The 19,369-nt window shown below is 30.1% G+C and overlaps 1 protein-coding gene across 1 annotated transcript; it reads left to right on the top strand.

The window, feature by feature from the left end:
- Positions 1–3,955: 3,955 nt before the first annotated feature.
- LOC142225257 (protein croquemort-like) lies at positions 3,956–19,004 on the top strand. Its single transcript, XM_075295030.1, has 5 exons — positions 3,956–4,084; positions 8,316–8,621; positions 12,804–13,600; positions 13,663–13,756; positions 18,495–19,004. The coding sequence occupies exons 1-5, from the start codon at positions 3,956–3,958 to the stop codon at positions 19,002–19,004; spliced, it is 1,836 nt and encodes a 611-aa protein (XP_075151145.1).
- The last annotated feature ends 365 nt before the right edge of the window (positions 19,005–19,369 follow it).

Raw genomic sequence — 19,369 nt, 5'->3', positions numbered from 1 at the left:
ATAGAAAATTTTGTCAAAATTTTATTTATGTAGAAAATTCTGTCAAAATTTTTATTCTATAGAAAATTTTGTCAAACTTCCTAGGGAAATAAAATGTTGTCAAAATTGTATTTATTTATAATTTTGTAAAAAAATTATTTATGTAGAAAATATTGTCAAAATTTTATTTCTGTAGAAAAGTTTGTCAAAATAAAAGTATAAGAAAAGCCACTTACTTCGTGGTGCAGGGTATAGCTAAATATTTCTGTAGAAAATTCTGTCAAAATCTTATTTTTATATAAGAATTTATTAAACTTCCTAGGGTAATAAAATTTTGTCAATATTTTATTTCTATAGAAAATTTTGTCAAAATAGTATTTCTATAGAAAATTTTGCCAAAATTTTATTTCTAGAGAAAATTTTGTCAAAATTGTACTTCTATAGAAAATTATGTTAAAAATGTATTTCTATAGAAAATTTTTTCAAACTTTTATTTCTATAAAAAATCTAACTAAACCTAACCTATAGACAATTTTTATCAAAATTTTATTTTTATAGGCCTTGGTGAGGCTTAGGGGAGAGGCCTCGGTGAGAAATATAATAAGATTCCAGACATAAAAATTGTTTTTATAGATCTAGACTCTCATGTCGACCAAAATGGTGTCGACTGCACCAGAAATACTTTTGAGCAGAGGAAACTAGAAGGCCCAGGCCATCTAGATGATGGCTTGGGAAATATATATTTCTAGGGTGATCATACACCCTAGCTACCCTTTTATTGACGGTCGGGCCAGTGAGTGGTTATAGGACACGCGGCTAGGATGTTCGCTAAATTATGACAGGCTGGGAGGTGGCTTGAGTGGTCACAAAACTCTGATGGATAGCTCACAGTCTGGGAAATATGATGCTTGGGTGATCACACACCCCTAGAAACCTTCTAGTACCCTCTTATAGACGGTCGGGACTTGACTGGCTATAGGACTCGCGGCTGGAATGTTCGCTGCAGTATGGCAGACTGGGAGTTAGCTGGAGTATTCACAAAACTCTAATGGTGTTTGGAAGAACAATTTTGTCGAAATTTTATTTCTATAGATAATTTTGTCAACATTTTACTTCTATAGAAAATTTTGTCAAAATCTTGTTTCTATAGAAAATTTTGTCAAAATTTTATTTCTATAGAAAATTTTGTCAAAATTTTATTTCTATAGAAACTTTTGTCAAAATTTTATTTCTATAGAAAATTTTGTTAAAATTTTATTTCTGTAGAAAATTTTTCAAAATTTTTATTCTATAGAAAATTTTCACAAATTTTTATTTCTATTTATTTTGTCAAAATTTTCTTTCTATAGAAAATTTTGTCAAAATTTTATTTCCGTAGAAAGTTTTGCTAAAATTTTATTTCTGTAGAAAATTTTGTCAAAATTTTTATTCTATAGACAATTTTGTTAAACTTCCTAGGGAAATAAAATATTGTCAAACTTCTATTTATTTATAATTTTGTAAAAAAAATTATTTATGTAGAAAATATTGTCAAAATTTTATTTCTGTAGAAAATTTTGTCAAAATAAAAGTATAAGAAAAGCCACTTACTTCGTGGTTTAGGGTATAGCAAAATATTTCCGTAGAAAATTTTGTCAAAATCTTATTTTTATATAAAAATTTATTAAACTTCCTAGGGAAACAAAATTTTGTCAATATTTTATTTCTATAGAAAATTTTGTCAAAATTTTATTTCTATAGAAAAATTTTACTTCTAGAGAAAATTTTGTCAAAATTGTACTTCTATAGAAAATTTTGTCAAAATTGTATTTCTATAGAAAATTTTTTCAAACTTTTATTTCTATAAAAAATCTAACATAACCTAACCTATAGACAATTTTTATCAAAATTTTATTTTTATAGAAAATTTTTGTCAAAATTTTATTTCTAGAGACAATTTTGTTAAAATTTGATTTCTATAGAAAAATTTCTCAAAATTTTATTTCTATAGAAAATTTTGTCAAAATTGAATTTCTATAGAAAAATTTCTCAAAATGTTTTTTCTATAGAAAATTTTGTCAATATGTTATTTCTATTGAATATTTTTGCAAAATTTTATTTCTATAGAAAATTTTGTCAAAATTTTATTTTTATAGAAAATTTTGTCAAAATTTTATTTCTATAGAAAATTTTGTCAAAATTTTATTTATGTAGAAAATTCTGTCAAAATTTTTATTCTATAGAAAATTTTGTCAAACTTCCTAGAGAAATAAAATGTTGTCAAAATTTTATTTATTTATAATTTTGTAAAAAAATTATTTATGTAGAAAATATTGTCAAAATTTTATTTCTGTAGAAAAGTTTGTCAAAATAAAAGTATAAGAAAAGCCACTTACTTCGTGGTGTAGGGTATAGCTAAATATTTCTGTAGAAAATTCTGTCAAAATCTTATTTTTATATAAGAATTTATTAAACTTCCTAGGGTAATAAAATTTTGTCAATATTTTATTTCTATAGAAAATTTTGTCAAAATAGTATTTCTATAGAAAATTTTGCCAAAATTTTATTTCTAGAGAAAATTTTGTCAAAATTGTACTTCTATAGAAAATTATGTTAAAAATGTATTTCTATAGAAAATTTTTTCAAACTTTTATTTCTATAAAAAATCTAAGTAAACCTAACCTATAGACAATTTTTATCAAAATTTTATTTTTATAGAAAATTTTTGTCAAAATTTTATTTCTAGAGACAATTTTGTTAAAATTTGATTTCTATAGAAAAATTTCTCAAAATTTTATTTCTATAGAAAATTTTGTCAAAATTGAATTTCTGTAGAAAAATTTCTCAAAATGTTTTTTCTATAGAAAATTTTGTCAATATGTTATTTCTATTGAATATTTTTGCAAAATTTTATTTCTGTAAAAAATTGTGTCAAAATTTTATTTTTATAGAAAATTTTGTCGAAATTTTATTTCTATAGTGAATTTTGTCAAAATTTTATTTCTATCGAAAATTTTGTCAAAATTTTATTTCTGTAGAAAATTCTGTCAAAATTTTCATTCTATAGAAAATTTTGTTAAACTTCCTAGGGAAATAAAATGTTGTCCAAATTTTATTTATTTATAATTTTGTAAAAAATTTATTTATGTAGAAAATATTGTCAAAATTTTATTTCTGTAGAAAATTTTGTCAAAATAAAAGTATAAGAAAAGCCACTTACTTCGTGGTGTAGGGTATAGCTATTTTGTATGTAAATTTGATAAATATTTAAAAACAGTAGCAGATATGGTATTCTAAATATGTTTTTTATAATCGAAATTTCAAGGAATTATGGCACTTGAAATTGCAATGCATATGAAGATAAGATTTATGGCGGAAAAAAAGTAAACACAATTTTCCAAATCAATAAATACTTTGCAAGTCCAGGAACTTGAAGAGAAATTTAAATGTGGTTACACAAACTCCACATATAGTTTAAATATTTACTTAAGAAACTATACAGTTGCTTAAATATTTTTCCAATTAAATCAATAAAGAAAAAATTAAGATTCCCCTACAATATCCTTCAAAATATCTTTCTGCGAAATTCTCTGGCAATTTTATAATGTTGTTTTTGTTTTTTTTTTGTTTTTATGAAATTATTAATGTTTTTGTTTCGGAAATATGATAAGAAAATAATTACTAATCGTTGAAGTTTATTTATACCGTATAGCACACTTCATGGATTGTTGCAGCGATAACCGTCATTTGAGATATTCTAATCCAAAATATTTGGGAAAATGATAAAGATCTAAGGAGTAAAACCCCAGGGGAGGTTTATATGCTAATCGAAAAGTAGCTGATTGCAGTAACACAAAAATATAAACTGCTGCACACAATAACAATGATAGTTAGTTTAATATAAACTTTTTGCAAAGAAAGTCGTCTCTCTACATATAGTAGAGTGGAGACTAGGATTATTATTTTGTGCACCAAGGATTTTAATTGATAGACAAATATGTGTTGCCGTTGTTGTAGTGTGAGGCAACAAAAAATCTGGGTTTTCACCCTGGGAAGCATATTTACAGCTCTTGGTGTTATTCTAATACCATTTTGGCCATCATGGTCAGAGAAAATTGTGAAATCGGTAAATTAATGGATGAGTTACCATATAAAACGAAGTGACAAAATTTTAAATAAATGAACATGTTTGTGCCCAAAATTTATTCAAATTAAAAAAAAATAATAATAATAAAAATAATGGAGTGTTCAATGATGGCGAAATTGCATTTAAAACATATTTTTCAAATTTGGAATAACCTCTAAACAAGGGAGAACTGAAATTCAGCAGATTATCAAAATATAATGTGAAAAAGTCCTTAATAAAAGAAGAACTAAATCGGTTCAGGTAGACAGAATGATCCTCCACATGGGTCGTACGAAATAAATGGGATGTATTTGATTATATACTTAGGCGATATAACTGAAGATTACAACATTAAGAAATATCTTAAAATAATTCAATGTAGATTTGATATGACCATATTTGTCAATAAGCATTTGGAAATTTATTTTCGCCATAAAAAAAGTTTGTTTGGAAAAATTGTATACCGGATATAAAAACAATTTAATAAAGGGACACTTAATTTTTTAATTTTCTTTCCTCTTGTCCGAATGGGAAATCGAATCAAGGATCATTCGATTTGCAAGCCAACAGACTATCCAATGAGACCAAGAATATGTACCTAAATAATTCACATCGACCCCAAAATAAAAGAAGGGCTCATTTTGTCTTTTGATTTCAAATACAGTAAACGTAAATGAACCGTAACATTTTTTTTCAGTCCAGTTCATTTAGGATTTTGGGCTAATTTTCATGGGGCCCTTAACGCTCATTAGAGCACAAGTAACGCATACACACGGACGAAAACGACTGCTTTCCATATGTTTGGGTATAAAAACTAAATGTTTGGAACTCAAATTTTTACACATTATTTTTAATTGCAAACATATACTGTTCATAAACTAGCATAACATATTTGCTACATATATGTTAGAACATATTATAGAGACCCAGAGAGTACATTGCAAGTAAAAAAATAGAAATAACCAATTGGCGCCTTCAAAATATACATACAAAAAGAAAATTTAATTAATAGTATTTTTTCTAGCAGTGTATGCCTAAGGTGTAATTCAAACATATTAGAACAATACAAACAATATTTTGTTTGGGCCAATCCTGAAAATATATATGCTTGAAGCAGATTGTGTCTGGGTGTATATGTTACTCCCTGTTCAAAATTTCGCGTACATCCGAGTAAAACTCTGGCTTCTAGGACCATATAATGGCATATCGTGCGAAAGGTATATATGGGAGGTACTCGTATATTTAAATTTGAACCGATTTCTTCCAAAATCAATAGGGTTCTATTCTGATCCAAAACAGAAACTTGTGCCAAATTTAAACTCGATTTTGCTAAAAGTGCGACCGAGACTTTAATTACAAAAATCACAGAGAGGGAGAGAGAGGGACTGATGAAAAGTCAAAGAGACGGACATAGTTAAATCAAGGAACTCTCAACCGATTTCCTGCAAAAACGATAAGGATATATTGTGACCAAAAATACATACTTGTACTAAATTTGACTAAAACTGCGACCTTGACTTGGATCACAAAAATATGTTCACAGATAGACAGATAGATGGACATGGCTAGATCGAAATGAAAAATGTTTTATATCAATACCTATTTCCAAAGTACTTTAATAGATCTTTGAAATAAGCCATTCTAATCAAGAAGTGGAAGTTTTAGTTTTTTAGTAATACATTGAATTATAACTGAATGGAGTAGTTTTTTGGTGCTTTTTACCTTTCGGGATTTGGCATCACTATTCGATTGTTTTCATTTCTCTCACTCTCTCTCTCTCCCGAGTATTTTAACTGCTGTGAAGTCCATAGACCTTATAATACATAGATGATCCACGATTCTCATAAAACAAAAAATGTGTCAGTTCCAAAAATTAATTTTCTGACATTTCGTTTTGATTTTTTTGTAAAGAGTCAGTTCCAAACATTAATTTTTGTGAATTTGCTTTTGTATTGTTCGTAAAGAGCAATGCTGCACAAATGAAATTTCGTATTTTCGCGGTTTTGGTCACAATTTTTTCTTCAAGTATGAACTTTTAATATAATAATTTATTTATAAATCCTCTGGTGCATCATAAACGTTCTAATTTTGTGTAAAATTGGCAAACTACAAAAAGGAAAACGAAAGAGATTGTAAGCGTGCTCTTATTTTTCTTGTTCATTCTTAATCTTCGGAACTGTCAATTATAGTTTGACACCCATGGCTCATCTATGTATTGTCAGGTCTATGGTGAAGTCTATGTTGTATACTATGTATGTATACTTTTCTTAGTATGTAAGATTCAATATTATGGCTTGATCTAATTAAATTAATATTGATCCAGTTTTAAAAAATGCAATTCAAAAAATTGCATTTTTATTTGAATGTTTTTATTAAGAGTTTAGCTTGAAGAATATTGGTGAAATTTTTCTTTGTATAGTCGGCTTCATATAACAGAGAGTGAGAAAGAGAGAGTGTCTCGTAAAAAAAAATACTCATTCCACCACTATGTTGCTAGCTTATATTAGCTTAGGCATAGTTACCGAATCTCAATTTCCTTATGACACCACAGGTGGTGACTATCTTTTTTATACCCTTCACCATAGGATGGTGGAGGGTATAACTTTGTCATTCCGTTTGTAACACATCGAAATATTGTTCTAAGACCCCATAAAGTATACATATTCTGGGTCGTGGTGAAATTCTGAGTCGATCTAAGCATGTCCGTCCGTCTGTTGAAATCACGCTAACACCCGAACGAAACAAGCTATGGACTTGAAACTTGGCACAAGTAGTTGTTATTGATGTAGGTCGGATGGTATTGCAAATGGGCCATATCGGTCCACTTTTACGTATAGCCCCCATATAAACCGACCCCCAGATTTGGCTTGCGGAGCCTCTTGGTGGAGCAAAATTCATCCGATCCGGTTGAAATTTGGTACGTGGTGACAGTATATGGTCTCTACAAACCATGCAAAAATTGGTCCATATCGGTCCATAATTATATTTAGCGCCCATATAAACCGATCCCCAGATTTGACCTCCAGAGCCTCTTGGAGGAGCAAAATTCATCCGATCCGGTTGAAATTTGGTATGTAGTGAAAGTATATGGTCTGTAATAACCATGCAAAAATTGATCCATATCGGTCCATAATTATATATAGCCCCCATATAAATCGATACCCAGATTTGACCTCCGGAGCCTCTTGAAGGAGCAAAATTCATCCGATCCGGTTGAAATTTGATACGTGGTGTTAGTATATGGTCTCTAATAACCATGCAAAAATTGGTCCATATCAGTCCATATTTATATATAGCCCCCATACAAATCGATACCCAGATTTGACCTCCGGAACCTCTTGGAGGAGCAAAATTCATTCGATTCGGTTGAAATTTGGTACATTGTGCTAGTATAAGGCCGCTAACAGCCATGGAAAAATTGGTCCATATCGGTCTATAGTTATTTATAGCCGATGACTAATCACACAAAATTGATCCAAATCGCCAAAAATAATCCACCAAAATTTTATTTCTATAGAAAATTTTGTCAAAATTTTATTACTGTAGAAAGTTGTGTCAAAATTTTATTTCTATAGAAAATTTTTTCAAACTGAATTATATACGTATTTAATCGGCCTTTCTTTGTTTAATATATACTCGCATGGACTAACTTACAATTTAGAAGACGATGTTAAGAAGTTTTAAGATACGTTGTCATCGGCAAGTGTTACCGCAACCCAAGTAATTCGATTGTGGATGACAGTCTTTAGTAGAAGTTTCTACGCAATCCATGGTGGAGCGTACATAAGATTCGGGCTGGCCGTAAATACTTGTTTAACACTTATTTCGATGGTAAACATTTGTAATGTATGTAATTATAAATAACTATTTGCATAACATTTCTTTTAATTGTTTTCTTTGCTCTTTGCCAATGGAAGTCATTATCGAAGCTGTGAGTTCCGTTATTTTGCAAAACCCGTCTTTTGACTGCGATTTTCTTGATGTAGAAAACAGTTTCCACTATATGGTTGCTCAATTATATTGTAGGGTTGCCACCACACAACCAATTTTCTCGTATCCTAGTGATATGGAATGCCATTACTTTTATTTGGAATTTATTTTTTTTTCTCCATTTCAATTATTGTAGTAAATATAATGTTTTTATAACAAAAACAAAGAGCTTGTACAGATTCATTGTACACAAAATATGTTGACGCACAAAAATTTATTAATTATTTTTTTTTCTCCGCAGATGATGCCTTTGGCTCCCAACTCTTTTATCTACAATCGTTGGGCAGTTACACCTATACCGCTCTACATGAAATTCCATCTATACAATTGGACAAATCCCGAAGAGGTGAATAATCCAAATGTGAAACCTAATTTTGAGGAATTCGGACCTTATGTCTTTAAGGATTATAAGGTTAAGGAGGATTTTGATTGGAATGATCCGGAAAGTTTAGTGACATTTTACGGTTTACGAACCTGGACCTTTGAGCCCACCATGTCAAATGGTAGCTTAGATGATATGATAACAGTGCCACATTTTCCAACAACTGTAAGTGAAGTAATAAAATAAAAACAGAGAGAAAACGAGAAAGAGAGAGAGAGAGAGAGCAAACAAAAAAAATCGTACAACGGTTATGTTATAATCTCAATCAGGGTTGTCATTTTGGTCCGATCGGACCAAAATTGGTCCAAAAAATTATTCATTTTTAAATTTTGACAAAATTTTCTACAGAAATGAACTTATGGCAAAATTTTCAAATGAACTAAAATTTAAATAAAATTTTCTACAGAAATAAAATGTTGACAGAAATAATATTTTTTCAAAATTTTCTATAGAAATAAAATTTTTACCATATATTCTATAGAAATAAAATGTTGACAAACAAAATTAACTAAAATTTAAATAAAATTTTCTACAGAAATAAAATTTTGAACAAATTTTCTATAGAAATTTTGACACAATTTTCTATAGAAATAAAATGTTGACAAAATTTTCTATAGAAATAAAATTTTGACAAAATTTTCTATAGAAATAAAATTTTGACCATATATTCTATAGAAATAAAATGTTGACAAACAAAATTAACTAAAATTTAAATAAAATTTTCTACAGAAATAAAATTTCGACCAAATTTTCTATAGAAATAAAATTTCGACAAAATTTTCTATAGAAATAAAATTTTGACACAATTTTCTATAGAAATAAAATGTTGACAAAATTTTCTATAGAAATAAAATTTTGACAAAATTTTCTATAGAAATAAAATTTTGACAAAATTTTCTATAAAAATACAATTTTGACAAAAATTTTTATAGAAATAAAATTTTGACAAAAATTTCTATAGAAATAAAATTTTGGCACAATTTTCTATAGAAATAAAATGTTGACAAAATTTTCTATGGAAAAAAAAAATACAAAATTTTCTATAAAAATAAAATTTTGACAACAATTTTTATAGAAATAAAATTTTGACAAAAATTTCTATAGAAATAAAATTTTGACAAAATTTTCTATAGAAATAAAATTTTGACAAAATTTTCTATAGAAATAAAATTTTGACAAAATTTTCTATAAAAATACAATTTTGACAAAAATTTTTATAGAAATAAAATTTTGACAAAAATTTCAATAGAAATAAAATTTTGGCACAATTTTCTATAGAAATAAAATGTTGACAAAATTTTCTATGGAAAAAAAAAATTTTACAAAATTTTCTATAAAAATAAAATTTTGAAAAAATTTTTATAGAAATAAAATTTTGACAAAAATTTCTATAGAAATAAAATTTTGACAAAATTTTCTATAGAAATAAAATTTTGACAAAATTTTCTATAGAAATAAAATTTTGACAAAATTTTCTATAGAAATAAAATTTTGACAAAATTTTCTATAAAAATAAAATTTTGACAAAATTTTTTATAGAAATAAAATTTTGACAAAATTTTCTATAGAAATAAAATTTTGACAAAATTTTCTATAGAAATAAAATTTTGACAAAATTATGTATAAAAATACAATTTTGACAAAAATTTTTATAGAAATAAAATTTTGACAAAAATTTCTATAGAAATAAAATTTTGACACAATTTTCTATAGAAATAAAATGTTGACAAAATTTTCTATAGGAAAAAAAATTTGACAAAATTTTCTATAAAAATAAAATTTTGACAAAAATTTTTATAGAAATAAAATTTTGACAAAAATTTCTATAGAAATAAAATTTTGACAAAATTTTCTATAGAAATTTTGACCAAATTTTCTATAGAAATAAAATTTCGACAAATTTTTCTATAGAAATAAAATTTTGACAAAATTTTCTATAGAAATAAAATTTTTTCTGATTATTAATTTTGTTCGGCTTGAGGTCATAGAAACAATCGATTACTGTTAACTAAAATTTAAATAAAATTTTCTACAGAAATAAAATTTTGAACAAATTTTCTATAGAAATTTTGACACAATTTTCTATAGAAATAAAATGTTGACAAAATTTTCTATAGAAATAAAATTTTGACAAAATTTTCTATAGAAATAAAATTTTGACCATATATTCTATAGAAATAAAATGTTGACAAACAAAATTAACTAAAATTTAAATAAAATTTTCTACAGAAATAAAATTTCGACCAAATTTTCTATAGAAATAAAATTTCGACAAAATTTTCTATAGAAATAAAATTTTGACACAATTTTCTATAGAAATAAAATGTTGACAAAATTTTCTATAGAAATAAAATTTTGACAAAATTTTCTATAGAAATAAAATTTTGACAAAATTTTCTATAAAAATACAATTTTGACAAAAATTTTTATAGAAATAAAATTTTGACAAAAATTTCTATAGAAATAAAATTTTGGCACAATTTTCTATAGAAATAAAATGTTGACAAAATTTTCTATGGAAAAAAAAAATACAAAATTTTCTATAAAAATAAAATTTTGACAACAATTTTTATAGAAATAAAATTTTGACAAAAATTTCTATAGAAATAAAATTTTGACAAAATTTTCTATAGAAATAAAATTTTGACAAAATTTTCTATAGAAATAAAATTTTGACAAAATTTTCTATAAAAATACAATTTTGACAAAAATTTTTATAGAAATAAAATTTTGACAAAAATTTCAATAGAAATAAAATTTTGGCACAATTTTCTATAGAAATAAAATGTTGACAAAATTTTCTATGGAAAAAAAAAATTTTACAAAATTTTCTATAAAAATAAAATTTTGAAAAAATTTTTATAGAAATAAAATTTTGACAAAAATTTCTATAGAAATAAAATTTTGACAAAATTTTCTATAGAAATAAAATTTTGACAAAATTTTCTATAGAAATAAAATTTTGACAAAATTTTCTATAGAAATAAAATTTTGACAAAATTTTCTATAAAAATAAAATTTTGACAAAATTTTTTATAGAAATAAAATTTTGACAAAATTTTCTATAGAAATAAAATTTTGACAAAATTATCTATAAAAATACAATTTTGACAAAAATTTTTATAGAAATAAAATTTTGACAAAAATTTCTATAGAAATAAAATTTTGACACAATTTTCTATAGAAATAAAATGTTGACAAAATTTTCTATAGGAAAAAAAATTTGACAAAATTTTCTATAAAAATAAAATTTTGACAAAAATTTTTATAGAAATAAAATTTTGACAAAAATTTCTATAGAAATAAAATTTTGACAAAATTTTCTATAGAAATTTTGACCAAATTTTCTATAGAAATAAAATTTCGACAAATTTTTCTATAGAAATAAAATTTTGACAAAATTTTCTATAGAAATAAAATTTTTTCTGATTATTAATTTTGTTCGGCTTGAGGTCATAGAAACAATCGATTACTGATTTGTTTTAAAAATTTTTTCCAATATTTCGGTTAGTGCCACTAACCATCTTTTGGGATTTTGTATCTACATAAATTACAAAAATTAAATTACTTTTAATGTTCACAAATCACAATATTATTTTAGATATAATATATTGAAAATAACTAACGTGTGATGCTGTTCGTTCTGCAAGTCACCGTACACTAAGCTTCGTTTGTGTCGATGCTTGTTTATGATGTGTCGATACATTCTCGCGCATTCTTCCGTGTCTTTTTTGAAATTCATTCTCATGTCAGGAGAGAGATCTATTATATTAAGCATCTCAAGAGTGTATTTTGACAAAATTTTCTATAGAAACAAATTTTTTGACAAAATTTTCTACAGAAATAAAATTTTGACAAAATTTTCTATAGAAATAAAAATTTGACAAAATTTTCTATAGAAATAAAATTTTGACAAAATTTTGTATAGAAGTAAAATTTTGACAAAATTTTCTATAGAAATAAAATTTTGACAAAATTTTCTATAGAAATAAAATTTTGACAAAATTTTCTATAGAAATAAAATTTTGACAAAATTTTCTATAGAAATAAAATTTTGACAAAATTTTCTACAGAAAAAAATATTTTTGACAAAATTTTCTAACGAAGTAAAATTTTGGAAAATTTTTAACTTTTAAATTATATTAATTTAATTCGGAAAAATGGTCCGCTGGTACGAATTTTGGTCCAACTTTGGAAAAATGTTGGTCCAAAATAAAAATGTATTGCGGCAACGCTGATCTCAATGTTATGTTATCTTCTCTCGCTCTTCCTCTATTTTCCTTAATATTATGAATTTCATCATGCAATTATCACAAATAATTCTCTTTGCTTTTTTGCCGTTTCCAGGCCGCCTCGCGAATTTCCCGCAAAATGCATCCTATTCTACGTAAAATTGTCAATTTTGCTTTGAACCGTGAAGGTGGCACTATGGCTATTACCTACTCAGCCATTGAGTGGCTATTCGATGGTTTCTATGATGACATTTTTGATATAGTATGGCGCCTACACTCACCTCTAGCTCCATTGGAAAGTAATCACTTTGCCTGGTTCTATGGCCGTAACAATACCAAGGATGTTGAAGGCAATTTCACAGTACATACCGGCAAAAAGGATCTAAAACAAATGGGAGATTTGAAAATGTTGAATGGTGTGAATCACACTGGCTATTGGGAGGGAGATTGTGGAAAAATTAATGGTAGTACAGGAGAGTTATGGTCACCGGGTAAAAAATGGGATGATCCTGTATCGGTATATATCTATGATGCTTCGCGCTACCTAAATATATTCCCCAAAACGAATGAAACCTATCGTGGTGTTGAAGTTAGACGTTATGAATCAACGGATCAGACATTTGATAGTGGATGGATAGCTGAAGATACAAAATGCTTTTGTGTCAAGGGTAATGTGTGTCCCTCAAATGGTGTTGTTGATTATTCGCCCGTCACTTTTCGGGCTCCCGTGTATATATCACATCCTCATTTCTTTATGGCTGATGCTTCGTATATAGAGAATACAACTGGTCTCAATCCGGATCCTCATAAACACACTACCCATGTTTTGCTAGAGCCTACATTGGGAATTCCTTTGCAAGTTAAGGGTCAAATTTTGGTTAGTCTTTATGTTGAACAAGATGAGATGATAGAGTAAGTGCGTAAGGTTAAGCTCAAAGTATGAATGCTAAGATTTGATTTTCCTCTGTTTACAGTCTTTATCGGAATATTGCCCATAATTTCTATGCTCCTCTTTTTGGAATTACCATTGAGGCCGAAATAACAGATGATTTCTTGAGATTAACGAAGGTAAGAATAAATGTCCATAAAAGTTGAGTAGAGTAAGAGATCTTGGGGCAAATAATATTTAATATGTAACTGGTTGGCTGATAAGTCCCCGGTCTGACACATAGATGGCGTCGCTAGTATTAAATTTTTATATAGTACCAACCTCCAAATGATGGAAATGGAAAAAGAGGAATTTCGTGTTTTGATAGAATACTGTTTTCTGAAGGGAAAAAATACGGCGGAAGCAAAAACTTGGCTTGATAATGAGTTTCCGGACTCTGCCCCAGGGAAATCAACAAGAATTGATTGGTATGCAAAATTCAAGCATGGTGAAATGAGCACGGAAGACGGTGAACGCAGTCGACGCCCGAAAGAGGTGGTTACCGACGAAAACATCAAAAAAAAATCCAACAAAATGATTTTGAATGACCGTAAAATGAAGTTGATCGAGATAGCAGAGGCCTTAAAGATATCATAGGAACGTGTTGGTCATATCATTCATCAATATTTGGATATGCGGAAGCTCTGTGCAAAATGGGTGCCGCGCGAGCTCACATTTGACCAAACACAACAACGTGTTGATGATTCTGAGCGGTGTTTGCAGCTGTTACCTCGTAATACACCCGAGTTTTTCCGTCGATATGTGACAATGGATGAAACATGGCTCCATCACTACACTCCTGAGTCCAATCGACAGTCGGCTGAGTGGACAGCGACTGGTGAACCGTCTCCGAAGCGTTGAAAGACTCAAAAGTCCGCTGGCGAAGTAATGGCCTCAGTTTTTTGGAATGCGCATGGAATAATTTTTATCGATTATTTTGAGAAGGGAAAAACCATCAACAGTAACTATTATATGACGTTATTGGAGCGTTGGAAGGTCGAAATCGCGGCAAAACGGCCCCATATGAAGAAGAAAAACGTGTTGTTCCACCAAGACAACGCACCGTGCCACAAGTCATTGAGAACGATGGCAAAAATTCATGAATGGGGCTTCGAATTGCTTCCCTCACCCACCGTATTCTCCAGATCTGGCCCCCAGCGACTTTTTCTTGTTCTCAGACCTCAAAAGGATGCTCGCAGGGAAAAAATTTGGCTGCAATGAAGAGATGATCGCCGGAGCCACCGTGGTGCAATGGTTAGCATGCCCGCCTTGCATAAACAAGGTCGTGGGTTCGATTCCTGCTACGACCGAACACCAAAAAGTTTTTCAGCGGTGGATTATCCCACCTCAGTAATGCTGGTGACATTTCTGAGGGTTTCAAATCTTCTCTAAGTAGTTTCACTGCAAGGTGGAACGCCGTTCGGACTCGGCTATAAAAAAGAGGTCCCTTGTCATTGAGCTTAACATGGAATCGGGCAGCACTCAGTGATAAGAGAGAAGTTCACCACTGTGGTATCACAATGGACTGAATAGTCTAAGTGAGCCTGATACATCGGGCTGCCACATAACCTAACCTAACCTAAGAGATGATCGCCGAAACTGAGGCCTATTTTGGGGCAAAACCGAAGGAATACTACCAAAATGGTATCAAAAAATTGGAAGGTCGTTATAATCGTTGTATCGCTCTTGAAGGGAACTATGTTAAATAATAACAAGTATATACAGCAGTAAGTTCGGCCGGGCCGAATCTTAAATACCCACCACCATGAACCAAATATTAGGGTTTCCTTTGAAATTTCAGGAGGGCTTGAGGACTCTTCCGGAAGATAAATTTAAAGATTTCACCTATGAGGACTATATCAGGTTCTGGATTTATAAGAACAGTTTTTGTTTGAGTTTTAGAGGAATTATTAACATCTCTTGTAAGTGTGCAAGAAAATTATAAAATAACGTCTTGATTTGAAATATTAAATCTGTAGACTTTCACCCGGGAAGTAAAATTTGGAAATTTTACATTGAGTTTCAAGCAATTTTCATGATCAGTTGGCCTTCTACACCCTCAAGAAGTGAAGTCGGTCTTTATGGAGGCATTACCAAATGGACCGATAAAAACTTAATCCGATACACGTTTTTCTGAGCCTCAAATACCAGAATATTTAGAATTTCAGGCAAATCAGATAACAACTACGGGTTCTAGAAACCCAAGGAGTTAAATCTGGAAATCGTTCTTATGGGGGCTATACTAAAATATGGACCGATACTCACCGTTTTCGGCACACCTCTTTATGGCCCGAAAATACCTCTAGATTTCAAATTTCAGGCAAAATGGATAAAAACTTTGGATTCTAGAAGCCCAAGAAGTAAAATCGAGAAATCGGTCTATATGGGGGCTATACCAAAATATGGACCGATACTCATCATTTTCGGCACACCTACTTATGGTCCTAAAATACATCTAGATTTCCAATTTCAGGCAAATTGGATAAAAACTACGGTTTCTATAAGCCCAGTACCCCAAATCGGGAGGTCGGTTTATATGGGCACCATACCAAAACATGGACCGATGCTCACCATTTTTGGCACACCTCTTTACGGTTCTAAAGTACCTTTTGATTTCCAAATTCAGATAAATTGGATAAAAACTGCGGTTTCTATAAGCCCAAGAAGTAAAATCGGGAGATCGGTCTATATGGGGGCTATACCAAAATATGGACCGATACTCACCATTTTTGGCACACCTCTTTATGGTCATAAAATACCTCTAGATTTCCAATTTTAGGCAAATTGGATAAAACTACGATTTCTATAAGCCAAAGAAGTAAAATCGGGAGATCGGTCTATATGGGGGCTATACCAAAATATGGATCGATACTCACAATTTTTGGCACACGCATTTGTGGTCTTACAATACCTCTAGATTTCCAATTTCAGATAAATTGAATAAAAACTGCGGTTTCTATAAGCCCAAGAAGTAAAATCGGGAGATCGGTCTATATGGGGGCTATACCAAAACTTGGACCGATACTCACCATTTTTGGCACACCTCTTTATGGTCATAAAATACCTCTAGATTTCAAATTTCAGGCAAATTGGATAAAAACTGCGGTTTCTATAAGCCCAAGAAATAAAATCGGGAGATCGGTCTATATGGGGGCTATACCAAAATATGGACCGATACTCACCATTTTTGGCACACCTCTTTATGGTCATAAAATACCTCTAGATTTCAAATTTCAGGCAAATTGGATAAAAACTGCGGTTTCTATAAGCCCAAGAAATAAAATCGGGAGATCGGTCTATATGGGGGCTATACCAAAATATGGACCGATACTCACCATTTTTGGCACACCTCTTTATGGTCATAAAACACCTTTAGATTTCAAATTTCAGGCAAATTGGATAAAAACTACGATTTCTATAAGCCCAAGACCCCAAATCGGGAGGTCGGTTAATATGGGGACTATATCAAAACCTGGACCGATATAGCCCATCTTCGAACTTGACCTGCCTGCAGACAAAAGACGAGTTTATGCAAAATTTCAGTACGATTGCTTCATTATTGAAGACTGTAGCGTGATTACAACAGACAGACAGACAGACGGACAGACGGACATCGTTATATCGTCTTAGAATTTCTCCCTGATCAAGAATATATATACTTTATATAGTCGGAAATCGATATTTCGATGTGTTACAAACGGAATGACAAACTTATTATACCCCCGTCACCATTCTATGGTGGTGGGTATAAAAACGTGTTGTTCCACCAAGACAACGCACCGTGCCACAAGTCATTGAGAACGATGGCAAAAATTCATGAATGGGGCTTCGAATTGCTTCCCCCCACCCACCGTATTCTCCAGATCTGGCCCCCAGCGACTTTTTCTTGTTCTCAGACCTCAAAAGGATGCTCGCAGGGAAAACATTTGGCTGCAATGAAGAGATGATCGGAGCCACCGTGGTGCAATGGTTAGCATGCCCGCCTTGCATAAACAAGGTCGTGGGTTCGATTCCTGCTACGACCGAACACCAAAAAGTTTTTCAGCGGTGGATTATCCCACCTCAGTAATGCTGGTGACATTTCTGAGGGTTTCAAAGCTTCTCTAAGTGGTTTCACTGCAAGGTGGAACGCCGTTCGGACTCGGCTATAAAAAAGAGGTCCCTTGTCATTGAGCTTAACATGGAATCGGGCAGCACTCAGTGATAAGAGAGAAGTTCACCACTGTGGTATCACAATGGACTGAATAGTCTAAGTGAGCCTGATACATCGGGCTGCCACATAACCTAACCTAACCTAAGAGATGATCGCCGAAACTGAGGCCTATTTTGGGGCAAAACCGAAGGAATACTACCAAAATGGTATCAAAAAATTGGAAGGTCGTTATAATCGTTGTATCGCTCTTGAAGGGAACTATGTTAAATAATAAAAACGAATTTTGACAAAAAAAGGCTAACATGAAAAAAAATGTGTTTTTCTTTGTTAGACCGGGGACTTATCAGCCAACCTGTTATACGAGGATTTATGAGGCGATTTTTGGGTAAAGTGTTGATTGTCGTTAGGGTATTACAACGAAAACCTCAAATCTGAAATTCTTTGCAGTAAATGGATGAATAACCTGTATTGAACAATAGCAGTACAATTCAAGTCCATTTTCTGGGGTTGGAATATTTTTGAGAATCAAACTACTGTTAGTCAGTGGATCAACAATCGTTTGTTTGATCTTTTGCCAACTGCTTATAACTGAAAGGCGATAGAACATAAATTATTCCCAATTTTAACAAAAAAATCTGAAAATAAATCTTATAATTATAAACTTATTCTTTATTAACTTGAAATCTTATGAATTATTAATATTAAAAATATTTTTTTTTTTCCAGTTTGTTCTAAATGTGCCCAGTATTGGACGTTACCTTGGCATAGCTTTTCTGGTCATAGGTGTCATAATGATCAGTGTTGGTATTTATGTGACAAAAACTCACAAATGGAGAGGCGATTTTTATCCATATGATCTTTCGGAAACTCCAGAAACATCAGACATGAAAAAGCCTAACGAATCATCGAATGCAACATCACCATCATCAGAGAAATCAGCAACACCTGAGAAATCAGAGGAAAATGGAAAAACATCATCGGATAAACCAATAGCACCTGAGAAGTCAGAAGAAAATGAACACAAACCATCGGGGAAACAAGTAACACCAGAGAAATCAGAAGAAAATGAACAGAAACCATTGGAGAAACAAACAACACCTGAGAAATCAGAAGAAAATGACCAGACATCATCAGAGAAACAATTAGCACCGGAGAAATCAGAAGAAAACGACCAGACATCATCAGAGAAACAAATAGCACCTGAGAAATCAGAAGAAACTAAAAAGACTGAATAGGTAATGTTATCTACCTATAAATTCCATTATTCAATATGAACTGCATTATTAGATTTAATATAATTTTTAAAATTAATTTATTTGCCAGCTTATTATAACGATTAAATTAATTTATATATTTTGTATATACATTTTGTACATATAGTTATAAGAATAAAAAATAAATATTAAAAATGTTATGAACTTTTTTATATAATTAAAGAAAGTAAGAAGATCCGCCAGACCAAAACTCTTATACTCTTAACACGTGTGTTATCATATTTAAACATTTCCTGCCCAACTATTAATGAACAGTTTTAGCTACTTTTTATACCCTGCGCCACACTGTGGAACAGGGTATTATAAGTTAGTGCATATGTTTGCAC

Source organism: Haematobia irritans, chromosome 2 (genome assembly GCF_050003625.1).
Source record: "Haematobia irritans isolate KBUSLIRL chromosome 2, ASM5000362v1, whole genome shotgun sequence".
Taxonomy (NCBI): Eukaryota; Metazoa; Arthropoda; class Insecta; order Diptera; family Muscidae; genus Haematobia; species Haematobia irritans.
The sequence above is the reverse complement of the archived record's forward strand: the minus strand, read 5'-3'. Positions and strand labels throughout refer to the sequence as shown.

Coding starts and splice junctions, on each gene's coding strand:
- LOC142225257 (XM_075295030.1), top strand. CDS start 3,956: ATGTGTTGCCGTTGTTGTAGTGTGAGGCAACAAAAAATCTGGGTTTTC. Junction 4,085..8,315: donor CAGAGAAAATTGTGAAATCG/GTAAATTAATGG, acceptor TTTTCTCCGCAG/ATGATGCCTTTGGCTCCCAA. Junction 13,757..18,494: donor ATTTCTTGAGATTAACGAAG/GTAAGAATAAAT, acceptor TTTTTTTTCCAG/TTTGTTCTAAATGTGCCCAG.